At 38.9% G+C, this 13,059-nt stretch overlaps 1 protein-coding gene across 17 annotated transcripts in view; it reads right to left on the bottom strand.

The window, feature by feature from the left end:
- Nucleotides 1–13,059, bottom strand: part of EP400 (E1A binding protein p400) — a 57,822-nt gene that overhangs the window by 13,264 nt on the left and 31,499 nt on the right. For 16 of the 17 annotated variants that reach the window (XM_082293355.1, XM_082293354.1, XM_082293346.1 and 13 more), the window contains 17 exons: nt 12,113–12,279; nt 11,117–11,271; nt 9,134–9,298; nt 8,140–8,307; nt 6,864–6,955; nt 5,882–6,180; nt 5,266–5,468; nt 4,997–5,166; nt 4,582–4,778; nt 3,993–4,104; nt 3,350–3,493; nt 2,895–3,053; nt 2,578–2,661; nt 1,416–1,547; nt 1,250–1,294; nt 984–1,137; nt 324–562 (listed from right to left, as the gene is read on the bottom strand). In XM_082293355.1, the coding sequence (XP_082149481.1) occupies nt 324–562; nt 984–1,137; nt 1,250–1,294; nt 1,416–1,547; nt 2,578–2,661; nt 2,895–3,053; nt 3,350–3,493; nt 3,993–4,104; nt 4,582–4,778; nt 4,997–5,166; nt 5,266–5,468; nt 5,882–6,180; nt 6,864–6,955; nt 8,140–8,307; nt 9,134–9,298; nt 11,117–11,271; nt 12,113–12,279 (2,685 nt within the window). The remainder of the gene's footprint in view (nt 1–323; nt 563–983; nt 1,138–1,249; nt 1,295–1,415; nt 1,548–2,577; nt 2,662–2,894; nt 3,054–3,349; nt 3,494–3,992; nt 4,105–4,581; nt 4,779–4,996; nt 5,167–5,265; nt 5,469–5,881; nt 6,181–6,863; nt 6,956–8,139; nt 8,308–9,133; nt 9,299–11,116; nt 11,272–12,112; nt 12,280–13,059) is intronic. The other variant, XM_082293349.1, reaches the window with a different exon arrangement.

Genomic DNA, 13,059 nt, shown 5'->3' with positions numbered 1-13,059 from the left:
TTGGAGATTGGTATGAGAGGGACAGAGAGCTGCTATTCAAGTGCTGCTCTCCTCTCAAAGGGAGAAGAACCTTAGCTGCATTATCCAGTGTCCAGCCAGCACAACTACTCTGAGTAATAGTAAGTGGTTTCTAAAACAACAGTTGGACTTAATCGTACATTTTGTAGTTTAGCCTTTAATTTCTCCTTAGAGGAGCACAAATGACAGGCAATCTGTTCTGAGTTATGTCATCAAAATGCCATTATGAATTAGAAATAACCTTGAAGAGATAAAGTGCAGGAATAAAAACATAATGACAGCAGAAGCTGCAGCTATCATCTGACCTGCAGAAGTGCCCAGTCTTCGCTGATCAACCACTCTGGATTATCCTGTCCAGCTTCAGTGGCTGGTTTGACAAGAGTTGGCAAAGGCTTTGCAAACTGTGTCTGTTGTTTCAACAAGATGTTCTTCTTTTGCTCTTTGCCCTCTCGGCGCATTTTCAACATTCCTGGGGTTGCTCGATCAAAGAGTGAACGAGGTGGGATAACTGTCTCCCCATGACGTTGCTTCTTCTTTCTACCTGCTGCCAAGACAAAAAATAAAGCATTATTGGTGGACAGACACTACCATTCTTTGATTCCTCAGCTGCAAAATGCTCCTACGCTTACAGAGTACTCCCCCCTGCCTCTGAAAAGCACGGTCAGGAACTACACAGAGCCTGTTATAAAGTAAGACCAGTCCTGTCCTAACTCACAAAATGGAATGCCTGTTTTCTAAAATTGTCCTTTTAAGAACACTTTTATGTCTAAAAAGAAGACACACCCTAGGAAGTGGGCCTTGCAGCGATTCCACTGCTTCAAGGCCATGGTGAGACAAAAATTTTCATCTCTTCAAATCTGCCAATCCGATCTTTACTGGACCAGACATGCGGAAGGTATGAAAAACCCCAATTTTTTTTACACTATCAGCAATACATCTCAGAACAGTTTTGAAGAAACACTCACCAGACGGATCTGTTTTGTGTCGTTTACGCTCCTTCCTGACGTACACTGGAGGCAATTTAGACTCTGGAATAGGGGTGGTATCATACATCAGGCACATAACAGAATCTATGTAGATATCATTGTCATCCTGAGGTGGAGTAGGAGGAGTCCAGAGCTGCACAAAACAAAATTTGTGATTACTGCAACGTTAACTCTCCACTGATCTTTATTTTAGGTTTCATAAAATAAAAAGCCTGTTTAGGCTGCCTGGTGCTACTTTTACTTACTGGCATAATTTCAGTTTGTCCATCTGGACCTTCATAGACATATTCCTACACAGCAAAAAGAGAACACAATTCAAATGATCCAACTGAAGTCTGCAAGGAACAGGTATTCTCAGAGTAACTGTTAAGAAATACACTGTTAAGAAAAACAAGACTAATCAGCAATTACTTTGTTGTACGCATCCTCCCGAGTGTAGGTTAGAAGTTCCTCTTCATCCTCCCAAAGCATTTTTTGCTCTCTTTCCTTTAACTCCTTCATATGCTGGACTTCCCAGGCTTTCTTTGCAGTTTTCAGTTCCATCTAGATGAAAGTCAGACTCCTTAGAAACTTTACACAGTAACAGGCTCTGGATTAGAAATCATCAGTTTGTAATTTTATGGATAAATGCCTTGAACTTTGTCATTTTCAGGCATGGGAATCTTATAGCAATTTCTTAACAGATACTTTCACAATCATTTAGAAGATATTTCTTGGCCTTTGCTGAAGGTTTTTAAACCATCAATATAAAGCAATCAAAGAATTTCAGTTAAACTGATGCCTTTTCCTGGTCTTAAAATCAAGAGTCAAACATGGTTAGAAGGGAAAAAGGGATTTTACCTTGGTATTTATTTTAAGGATCTTTAGGTGCACACATCCAGGTCAAATGCACCTCTATGCACACCACAATGCACAACCCCCAGATGATCTGGTATAACATCATAGGTTTTACTAATTAGCATATCTATCAAAAATTCCCCAATGAAAGCCTTGAATGAGCCCCCCTCCCCAAGGAACCTTCCCCTGGATGGTTCTATCTTAGTTTACAGAATGTGTTCTGGAGAGGACCTTGGGGTCTGGGGCACACTAACCCTTAACTACAAAGCTTCTAAAATGTTTAGTCCCCTAGCTGAACAAACAAGTCCAAGGATGTAGGCAAAAAGCACTAAGAATACAAAAGTTGTAAAAAGGTATAACAGGGGTATAAAAGAAAAGGCAAAAAATCTTCAAGGCATAAAAACAATGAAGACAACCAGAACACAAGCTCACTGAAATTAATGAAATTTTTTCCCTCGCTATCAATGGAGTACAACAAATATTTGCTGAGCTGAGCTGAAAGTAATTCCCATTTTATAAAAAAAGAAATTAAGAACTGACACCTGCTTAAACCAGAGAATCCCAAAATAATAAGCTCTCTGTAAGACATTATGCTGTTCATAAGGTATAGCAAGAAAAGATCACAGAAGTGCCTACAATATATTCCACATCACTGGAGAAACTTCCATTTCATATTGAAAATATAATAAATGTTGTTCTGTGACAGAATAACACGGAAAATAAAGATTTGTTTTACCTCACTCAACCGTGGCTCATTGTCATCAAATGAACCGTGGAAGAGCTCCAGATAATTCAAAGCATACTTCTCAATTGGAGTCAGCTGAGGGCAGTATCAAAGTGAAAAAACGTTACTTTAAGGATAATAAAACAAGTGTTACATGAAGTATCAAAGCTCTCCTTAAGACTCATCTTAACATCTTAAATCAGGGGGAAATCTCCTGTCCATTTAATGGAATAGACAACAAAGTTGCTTTAAGGTCAAACTGCAAAGAAATTGAAACATTTGAACTAAACATTACTTTTTAGCCAGATATTCAAGGGAAGATGTGGTACCTGATCCACAACAGCAACTAACTCCTGCAGCTGTGAGGGCTCTTCATTGTATTTTGTCTCACAGAGCTCTGAGATTAAAGGTTCAATGCTTGACTCAGATCCTATTTCTTGAATGTGATCATTTGACTCCTCATCCTCTCGTTCAATGCTGTTGAGGGCCTTTCAGAAAGATACATTTCAAAAATAATTAAGAATTCAAAAATATGGAAAGAAACTCCATAAGGAGTTCACTGAAATGCCACACAAATGTCTGGACTAAGACTCTGCTGCAGCAAGAGAAACAGTCCCAGAAAGTATAACACTCAGCTTTGGGCTTTTGGAAGTTCTGCCACAAATGACAGAAGAGCATAAAATTATAAGAAAGAGACAGAATTTACCCAAATAAAACAAGATCAGTCAGTTGTTTAATACTAACGTTGCACAGCTGTATTTTTAATGTATGTGTTAATCATTACCTCTATGAATGGTCTTGCAACTTTAGGTGAAATATTTTCTGCTGGAGACGGCTCTTGAGAAAGTACCACAAATTCTTCTGCTTTCACTCTAAATCCAGAATCCTCCATAGGAGAATGAACCTCAAACAATTCCTGAATTGTTTGCTTGGTAAATAGAAGGAAAAAGAGAAATACATTCAGTTACTGGGAGCATTCTACTTTTTTTCTATATTGGGAGTGCCAGCTGGGATGGTCTGGCTTCACCAGTGGAGTCACTGCCTCGTGCATCTTCAGAGCAGCAATTGAGAGCCTATCTCTCTAAATACACAAATTTCTTATTTCACATTTTTAAAGCTATTGAGACCTTCATCCTTGCAAGCTCTGCAAAATTTTGCAGCAGGGTGAAGAAATCACAGTATCTTAAGTCATGGGTGGTATGTGTGCATCACTATGCAAGTAACAGAACAAAACAGATGGATGGTATCTTAGAGAATGTGGCCCCAACACTGAGAGTTCAAGCAATCATGAAATCCAATATGTTTCCTTATTAATTCTAGCCCAGACAGACTTCTACTAAACTGCTTCTAAACACTCCAACACAGATGCTTGAATTTATTAAACACTGAGACATGGGTGTTTCAATGCATTCTGAATATTAACTTACCTGTGTTAAAAAGGCCATTGAATAGTCATTTCCCTGAGCAGCTACTTCTCTGATCAAGTCCTTTGTGCCATTTTTCAAAAGTTTCTCTTCTACAGAATTACCACTGACAAGCCTAAAAAAAAAACGAAAAAAAAAGAGAAATCTGGTAAGTCATTTCCAAAACAGCTTTCAGAAACAAAAAGATAAATTGTCCGTAGAGAATAACACTATACTCTTAAAATGTGATAATTTCTGGGAGTTTTTTTAGTTATGGTGCAGACCCAGAAAAAAAACACACTACCACCACTACTGTAGGGCTTTCTTTTAATAATTTATGTTAATTTAAAAAAAAAATCAACAACATAAAGGAAAAGTTATAAAATTCCATGTAGGCTAACAGACAAAACCCATGCAGGTATGATTCATTCATTACACTTGGTGTTAAACCCCCCCCCCACTTTTTCATAGGATATCCTGGCAACTTTTTTTATTGAAGGGAGGTGGTTTTCAGCACTGTTTCCACTTTATTCCAGGTCATACAGGGCAGCACTGTCTGAAATAACCTTACATTAAAACATGTTAAAGAGCAGACACTGACTGTCACCATCACCTGTATATATGGATATCTTTACATCTCCCAATTCTGTCACACCATTCCTGAGCTTTTGCATCCATCACTGGGTTCAGATCATTGTCATAGAACACAACAGTGTCTGCCTCGACAAGATTGACTCCCGTGGAACGGCTGTGAGAGGAAAGGATGGCACAGAAAATGCGCTTGTCTCTGTTGAAAATTTTCATCAGCTCCTACATGAACAGAATAAAAGCAAGGACTAAATAAACCACACACCAAAATAAAATGCCAAACCAAATTCACTACAGCCTAATAAAAAAAACAGATAAAAACAAGTCAAGTGTTTCAAACTGAGTACAAAACGAGGCAAATTTCCTTTCCCTGTTGTAGTGTATAAAAGCCTTGGCAGCACATACTGCTATACCAGTGGGCAGCTGGAGGGCACACTTACCTGCCGTTGTTCCTGGTTGGCATATTCATCAATCCTCACAAATGTGAGGAAATGGAAATTCAGGAACAACTCCAGTATGTCCAGCATCAGAATCATCTGTGACAAAATCAGCACACGGCGCCCTTCAGATTTCAACTTCTGAAGCAAGACAGCAAGAGCTTCTAATTTTCCTGTAATTCAAACAGAAAAACCAACAAGGAGTTTTATACAGAAATTCCATTCATGTGACACAGGAAATTACAGAAATATTGTCAGCAAATGTCCTTTACCTGAGTCATACTGCACCAGCCGGAGGTCAGGGAACTGCAGCAAGTGAGGAGTTGTCAGCTGTTGCAACTGATGCAAGTGTGGGGCTGCCTTCTGCCTTAGGCTTTGCTTAAGGAGTTTCAGTCTGTGACTGTATGAAGGGGGAGGATTTGCTACATACAAACATGGGGGAGCAGCAACTGCAGCTGGCAACACGAAGAGAGCCCTGTGAAAAGCATCAAAACAAGGAATTCCAATTGAAAAGCAACACATAAATTGATTATCAATAATCATAGGCATAGCAATAAAAGTCAGTCTTGGCTAAACTAAAACTGTATCTCTGGGTCTTAACTCGTGTTAGTTGGGTCCAAGAGGTACCTATTCAAGTAAATCCAAAGCATAAAAATGTAAGCCTAAGTATGGTCAGCTGAATTTGGGCTTGAAATTAGGAAAGAGACCCTGAAAACACTTCTTACAAAGATGCAAAGGAAACAGAAGTCGCTTCTTTTTACTTTCATGCTGCATGTCGTTTACTGCTAAATAAACCAGTCTAAACCAAATAAGCTCATCAAGAGAAACTTAAGCCTTTTTGAAAGGTGTTTTAGAAATAACCAGATGCTAGGCAGAGTCACACATTACCTGTTAACAAGATCCTTTACAGATTCCTGTTGCTGAACCAAACCCAGGATCATTTCCCGCAAGGGGTTACTTGGGCCTCCAGAGGCACTTGAGGAAAGGCAGCAGTTGACAAAGCCAGCCCACCTCCAGCTGTTGCCTTCACTGGAAGGCAGCTGGGAGGCCTTCCTGTCTGCAGCCAGAGAGCAAACACTCAGCACGTCCCGGCCGTACATCGGGGCCCGCCAGCAGCGGCGCTCGTTGCCGGAGAAGATCCTGTCCAGGCGCTCCTTCAAGAGCCGGTTCTTCTCCTCGTATGTCTCCTTTGCCAAGAAAAGGTGAATAAAAAGCACATTTGCTGCTCATCACAATAAATGAGGGGTTCGAGGTTCTTTAAAATGAAACTATCAGGATCAGAGTATAGATCCTCAAGTAGAACTGCTACTTAGGCCAATTACTAAAGGCGTAAATTTCAGATAAAATCTAGACCACAGCTGAATTCAATTCAGATTAAAGAGTCAATTCTACCTTAGTTTAGTATCTTCTTGCTTTTTAATAGTACATTTTCATAGCTTTTGATATATTCTTGATGTTTCCCTATGCTTTTTAAGTTGCTTGAGTATCTTTTCTAAAAACTTGTTAAGATTAGAAATCTATAAAAATTTGCCCAATTTGCCATTGTGTTCAAAACACAAAAAAGAACTTATGATTTCTTTATTTATGCATCACTACACAATTAAAATATATAACAGTTACAAGAACCTGTCTATCACAGCACAAGAAAGCTGTCAGCTGCTTTTATACACCAGAATTTATTTTATCTATGGATAAATGCATCAGCTCTGTCAACCTGAAACATGGACAGAAGTTGGGCTATTTACCTATTCTGTAATCATCAGAGTTTTTAACAGATTCCAGCTTTGCAAATTATAGCTTCCAACTATGACATGGAGTTAAAATTGATTCTGAAAGGTTGTGCTCCCACAAGAAAATAAAAATTGAGTACCTGTGACTGTCCATGCAAAGGTGCTGGTTTTAACACTGCTCCCATGTCACCAGATGGCAAGTTAGTCACTGTAGCTCTACCTGGAATACAAACTGAGGATAAACCTTGTGTTTATATATTTATTCTTCTGAAAATTGCTCTCATTTATTATTTTCAATAAGTAGACATTTCATAGCTGTAACACATCACTGTTGCAGACAAATTTTTAGTCTGAATATCCATTGGGTATTGTAAATTTGTACTTTGTTATACACCACATCTCTGACAGATATTTACACTAACTGTTCTCACAAAAATCCAAGATAGATCAAAGGAATTTTTTGTACAAAGTGAAGTGCTGTGCTGCATTTGTACTTTATTCAAAATGCCATGTACAGTGCAATACATGTTAACATTTAGAAAACGTTAATATGAGCACAATAGAAAATAGAAAATGTTCCAATTCAGGAAAAGATTGTTTTAACTTATCTTAAGCAAATCATCTCAGATTTTTCAGAAAACACATCAATTCAGTGTTATCTACAAATTGGTGAAATCATATGATGGAATCTCAGTAGCATTCTTGTGAATTCAACTGTTGGCAGGTATTTTCCCAGACAGTTAACTACACTGTAAGAACATCACACCATTTTGAAGGAATGGTTTATATCCCAAGAAAATTACAGCAGATGGCCATTTTCAGGGAATGAACTCCAAGTGTTACATTTACCTTCATTTAATAATCTGCTGTTTTGTTGTAAATGCATTCATTTTTCTATTATTTTTGATCAATATCTTGGTTGTGTTTTTAAGCAAGGAACTGACCACATTTACAGCAAGGCACCAAATACCCAAGCAACATTCACAGAGAGAAATGGAAAACTGTAGCTTGATCAGCTGGAGAAGTGAAAGAAATTAGATAAAAATCAGAGTGGGAAAATGGAGAGCATTACTGGACATTCTCTGCCAGTATAAAAAATAATCACCCTTGATTTTTCCTTGCAAAAATTAACAAAGTATTTCAAATTTACTTCTTCCCGCAAAAATTTGACCAAAGGTGAAACTGGCAAAAAATCCCCCTATAATTAAGTTACATGCTCTCCCAAGTTTGTACTAAAAATTTTCTTAAAATTTTAGCACACATTGAGTACAAACTGGAAGAATTTGCCTCACAGTTTACCCACTTCTGAACTCAAGTTACAGAATTATGATCTGCAACAATTCTGAGTTACATATGAACGCGATTTTAGCAATTAAATATTTAGACAGAGACATTTCTTCAGGCTGGAAAACCCACCTTGCTGTGTGACTGCAGTGGAAGTTGGGACACCTGCCTGGTGCTGGTTTCCTAAAGCATTCAGGGCGTTCTGCACAGTTCCTGCTTGGGAAACCGTCTGCATGACCACAGGGCCCTGAGGCCTCAGGTACTGCTGCCCAGGGGCTGACACGATCTGAAGGACACTTCCTGCAGTGGAGGATTTTAAACCACATTAGGGTGGAGAGAGTGGGAAAGAATTCATGTTTTCTAGCTGAATCTATTACCATTGCAAACAGATCATTACTACTTCAAACTATGTTAAAGTTTACCAGACACGTTCATTACACCAATCTGCTAAAAAGGAGGGAAACACCCAAGTATTCACAGCTGAAGAGGAGTTTCATGTCATAGGGGTATCATTCTAATCTAGGTATTTATACAGAATTTGGACAAAATCCAATCAAACAAAAAATCTTCACTTAACATTCCCTCTGTTTATCTTGTTGGCCACAGAGAATCAAGATATGCAGATTCTCCTAAATTTGGCAATACACTCCAACCAGCAAGGAAGATTTGAGAACAAAATCTATTGTAGGTAGAGCATTCAGCTCAGGGCAATAGTTGGGTCAAAATTCAGAAATACACCAATCTTTAAGTATTATTTACACAATTTCAGAACAAACCAAGAATGTTCTCAGTTTTGTCTGTTTCTGCTCAGCAGGGAGTTCACATCAAATAATGCCTCACCTTACTTTAGCTGTACTGCATGGGTGTGAAAACAGATCAAATAATAACATTTTTGAAATACAATACAGAAAAAGGAAGTAACCATGTCTTTCATTTGATAGGCATTTATCTTTCAAACCAGAGCTACCTTGACACCCCTGTCTCACGCAGAAAATAGGAAGAGCAGGGCAGTATAACCACTGGAGCTGGAATAATCTCCACAACATACAGCAACAAGGAACGTGGTGCCCATATCAAAACACGAGCATTCTGAATAATGGCAAACTGCCTGTGTTGAAATAAGTACCTTGTAACTGCAGGGGCTGCCCTGCAGTGAGCTGGCGGAGTTGACTGTGTGATAAAGTGAACTTGTTCCCTTGGAACTGCAAAGTCACTGGGGTCTCTGGCTGAGCGATCCTGCCTTGTGCTCCTGCTATAGAAGCCAGCTGGGCTATTTTTACTACCTCACCACCTGTTAAGGAGGGAAACAGGCATTAAAAAAAAAGTCAAAGTGGTAGGCAAGTTTTTCAATATTCACAATTCTACATTTTGGTTAGTAAACTGGTGCTGAAGCGCCTTCCATGCATAATTATACTTAGTGCATCAAAAGTGTCATATAGAAGTTAAGCAGGTATTGCTTTCTATGTTTGTTGGACAAACTGGAAAGAAGCTGATTGTTTAAAGGGTAAGAACATCAACATTTTAGAAATTACCACTTTCATTAGCAAAAAAGTTAAGAGCTACCTGAAAACTCATGTGACACTTTGTAACAGAACAAGTATAGACATTAAAGTGATTTTCACTGCCTTTTCAAGAGCATGAAGGAAGGTTCAAGGAAGAAATTAAAATATTTGTATGTGTGGCACAGTCAATACACATCTGAAATTTGCTGATGAGACATGATTTATATCAAGCAATCTGCATTTAGACAAACCAAAAAGCTTCAAAGTGGCAAGCACCAAGCTTTTTGTGATTTAAATGCAGAAAGGTTAGAGGCATTTCAGCATTAAGTTTTACGATACTGAAAAAACATTGGTGTCAAAATTCAGCTTTTGTAAAGGCAGTGCATTACCCCAGAGATAAAATTAATACATCAGTGCTCAGTACTCTCTACACATGCTAATAGGCAGTGCACATACAACCTTAAAGCAAAGCCTCATCGCTTTTCTCTGCCTAACAGTGGCGACGCTCCTCTCTGCCAGAGAGGCCTTTAGCAGATGGATTAGTGTTTAACATGAAAGGAATAATTAGGAGAGAGCTAAAACATTTGGTCTGAAGGAAGTCTTGCCAGCAGAAGAAACATGCAGAAATAGGAGATTAAGTTGACACCGCTAATGTATGTCCACAGCAATTCTATTGTTTCTTATCCAATTTTCGATTTTCCTTGGTCATAAGCAACATACTGAGCAAGGCTAATCAGAAGAGTGAAAAAAAAACAACGATTCTGTACACATTTTAGGGTGCCTAGTAACTTAACCTCATTGTAGTACAAAGGTGGGAGAAACCTTGAAAGGGGAGGCCACTTACTAGGCAACCGTGCCTGGGCCTGAGAGGTCAGTACGAGCCTCTGAGGCAGCACACTCTGTTGGATGGTGTGCGGGGGGGGCTGTGGCTGTGGCTGGGGCTGGCCCGGCTGCGGGGCCGGCGCAGAGGTCTGGCCCCGCGGTTTCACAGGGTTGGCTGCGCTAGTTGCTGTGGTGAAGGTCACTGCGGGCTGGTGTCTTGGAGCACTGGTGGAAGCCTGAGTTGTCTGAAACTGTGCTGCTGCAGCTGCAATCAATAAGGGTTGTTTGTGCAAGCTGTTAGAGGTTTTAACTCCGCTCTTTTAAACAACCTGCATTAAAAAGAAACCTTCCAACAGGATAATCAAATGGCTACAAGAACGGCTTTGTCCTTACAGACTGGGATTGCTAGCCACACCTCTTACTCCATCCTATTTTTACAACATTATCTACTTGGAAAGCATTGTTTAAAGGCTAAATAAATACAGAGAAGCACTGTACAATCCCATCTTTGACAGAACATTACACATCTTCAGGATTTAAATACCAACTGTGGCACATTTACTCCATATGCTAACAGGTTACACAAAGTTTAGTTTTGCATTACACTGGCAGATCATACTGTAGAAACTAGTGGGGAATTTTACTGGCAATTAGTCTGTTGGTATTTTTAAGCCATTAGTATTCTAGACCATTAAGCTAGAGGGAAAAGGAGTGCTATTAAACAGACTAATTTGTATCTGTCTATGCAGAGGTGCAGGTGACCAAGGTGGCACTGAGTCCCTTACCTTGATTTGAAGACACCGTAGCTATGGGGGACCTGCCTCGCACTTGTCCCTGCTGAGTCACCGTCGCCGTGGTCACCGTTCGTTGGACTTGAGTGCTTGGGAAAACTACAGTCCTGCCCTCGGGCTTCTGACCATACTGAACGGGCTGGAACAACCTGACAAGAACAGGAAAAGTCAAAGGCTATAGGAAGATCATAGCTTAGCCTTTAGAAACAACCTCTGTCACCGAGGAACATATAAACTGATCATGTCAGATGCTAATCTCTTTCTTGCAGATGGCTGAAGCTGGCAAGACTCATCACTTCACAAACTTCCTGAGTAAACATTGCAGAAAGTGATTTTGCTAAATCCAAGAAAGAAAACTTTCATTGCCATACACCCAGTTTAATGCAGGATGCTTCACAATTACAGCAAACACCTTAAAGAGGCTAGGTCAGTATCTGGAAAAAGATACTGAAGATATCTGAAAAAAAGGGCTCCCATGTAATCTCCAGAGAGACATCAATATGCTGCAGGTCATCAGGCAGCTCTCTTGCATTAGATAAATAGTTCCACATTACTTTGAGAACACTACTTCACTAGGAGAGAAATACTTTGAAAAAATTTACTGCTATAAAACTTCATATGTCTCTTACCTAACAGTGAGACCACACCTGACACTGTAGGCCCAACTAAGTCTTGAATTATCCTCATGTTAATTTTGCAAAACAACACTCCATTGCCATAAACAAGATCCAAGAACAAAGCTCATCTGCTGGTGAAGTAAGAACTATGGGAAATCCATTAACAAACTTCAAATGGAACTCCATGCCTCAAAAAACAAAAATTCTTGTTTTCAGAGGTAAACAAGAAAGCAAGAGAATAATTAAATGCAACGGTAAGCTTGAGCTTTTGTGTAAATCACATTAGCAGAGATGCAGAGAGAACTCAGTAAAGATTGCAAGAGAACCACGTTTTGCTGCTGTAATTCTAGCTAAGGAGTGCAGGTGCACACACCTGCTTGGTTTGAGCTTCACTGGGTTGGGCCTCGCCGGTGGTGGAGGGGAGCTGTAGATTTCTTCAATCAACTTTCTAGTAACCTTTTGTTTTGGCAACATTTGTGCTTCGTAATGAGTCATTTTGTCTTCCATTCCAATGAGATCAAAAAGAGACAGGTCCGATTCCTAGGGATTTCAGAAAATTAAGTTTGTTTTATGTGATGACCCAAACAGTTAAGTCCTCTTTATGTTCAGTGTTGAATTAAATTGATATATATTTACTTTTTAACTTGAAATAGTTTAAGAAATAAACTATTAATTATTAGTCAAAACTGTCTAGAAAAGTTGGAAATAAATCTTAAACTGACAGTCCCATTTTAAGCATTAGAAGAAAAAGAGCTGACATCACTAGCCACTTATGGAAATCAAAGTAAGGCACACTTAACAATTCTTCATGTATCGTAGTTTCCAAACAATTAAATAGAACAATCTGAAGGTTAATTACCAAGCTTAAATGCCAAATTGTAATTTAGGAGTAGAAAAATATGAAGGATGGAAATAAAACGAAACAAAAACTTCAGCTGCTCCATTACTCATACTCCTTTTAATTATATTTTTTTAATCATCTCAAGGAGTGCGATCGCTTGTTTAACAATAACAGAAATAATGGTACTTCAAATGGATTGACAGAAGGGTACTAATTAGTCACTGTAACAGAATGTTCACTCTTATGTGAAAAAGAGTAAATCTTGCTTTCCTTCAGCTACTGAAAGCAAAAAGAAAATTGCAAAATGCCATAAATAAGCACAGCGCTAACCAGAGTGACTTCAGTGTTGGAAAATTCCTGAAAACATGAGCATGATGAAAGCAAAGCTAATTTCCCTTTGACCAAGTAGTTCATGAAAAATTACTGTTGACAAAATACTTGAAAAGTTCAAACCACTATGACAAAAAAAAGAAAGAGAT

The sequence above is a fragment of the Coloeus monedula genome, assembly GCF_965178545.1.
Source record: "Coloeus monedula genome assembly, chromosome: 18".
Classification (NCBI taxonomy): Eukaryota; Metazoa; Chordata; class Aves; order Passeriformes; family Corvidae; genus Coloeus; species Coloeus monedula.
Note: the sequence above shows the minus strand (reverse complement) of the source record. Positions and strands in the feature narration are given on the sequence as shown.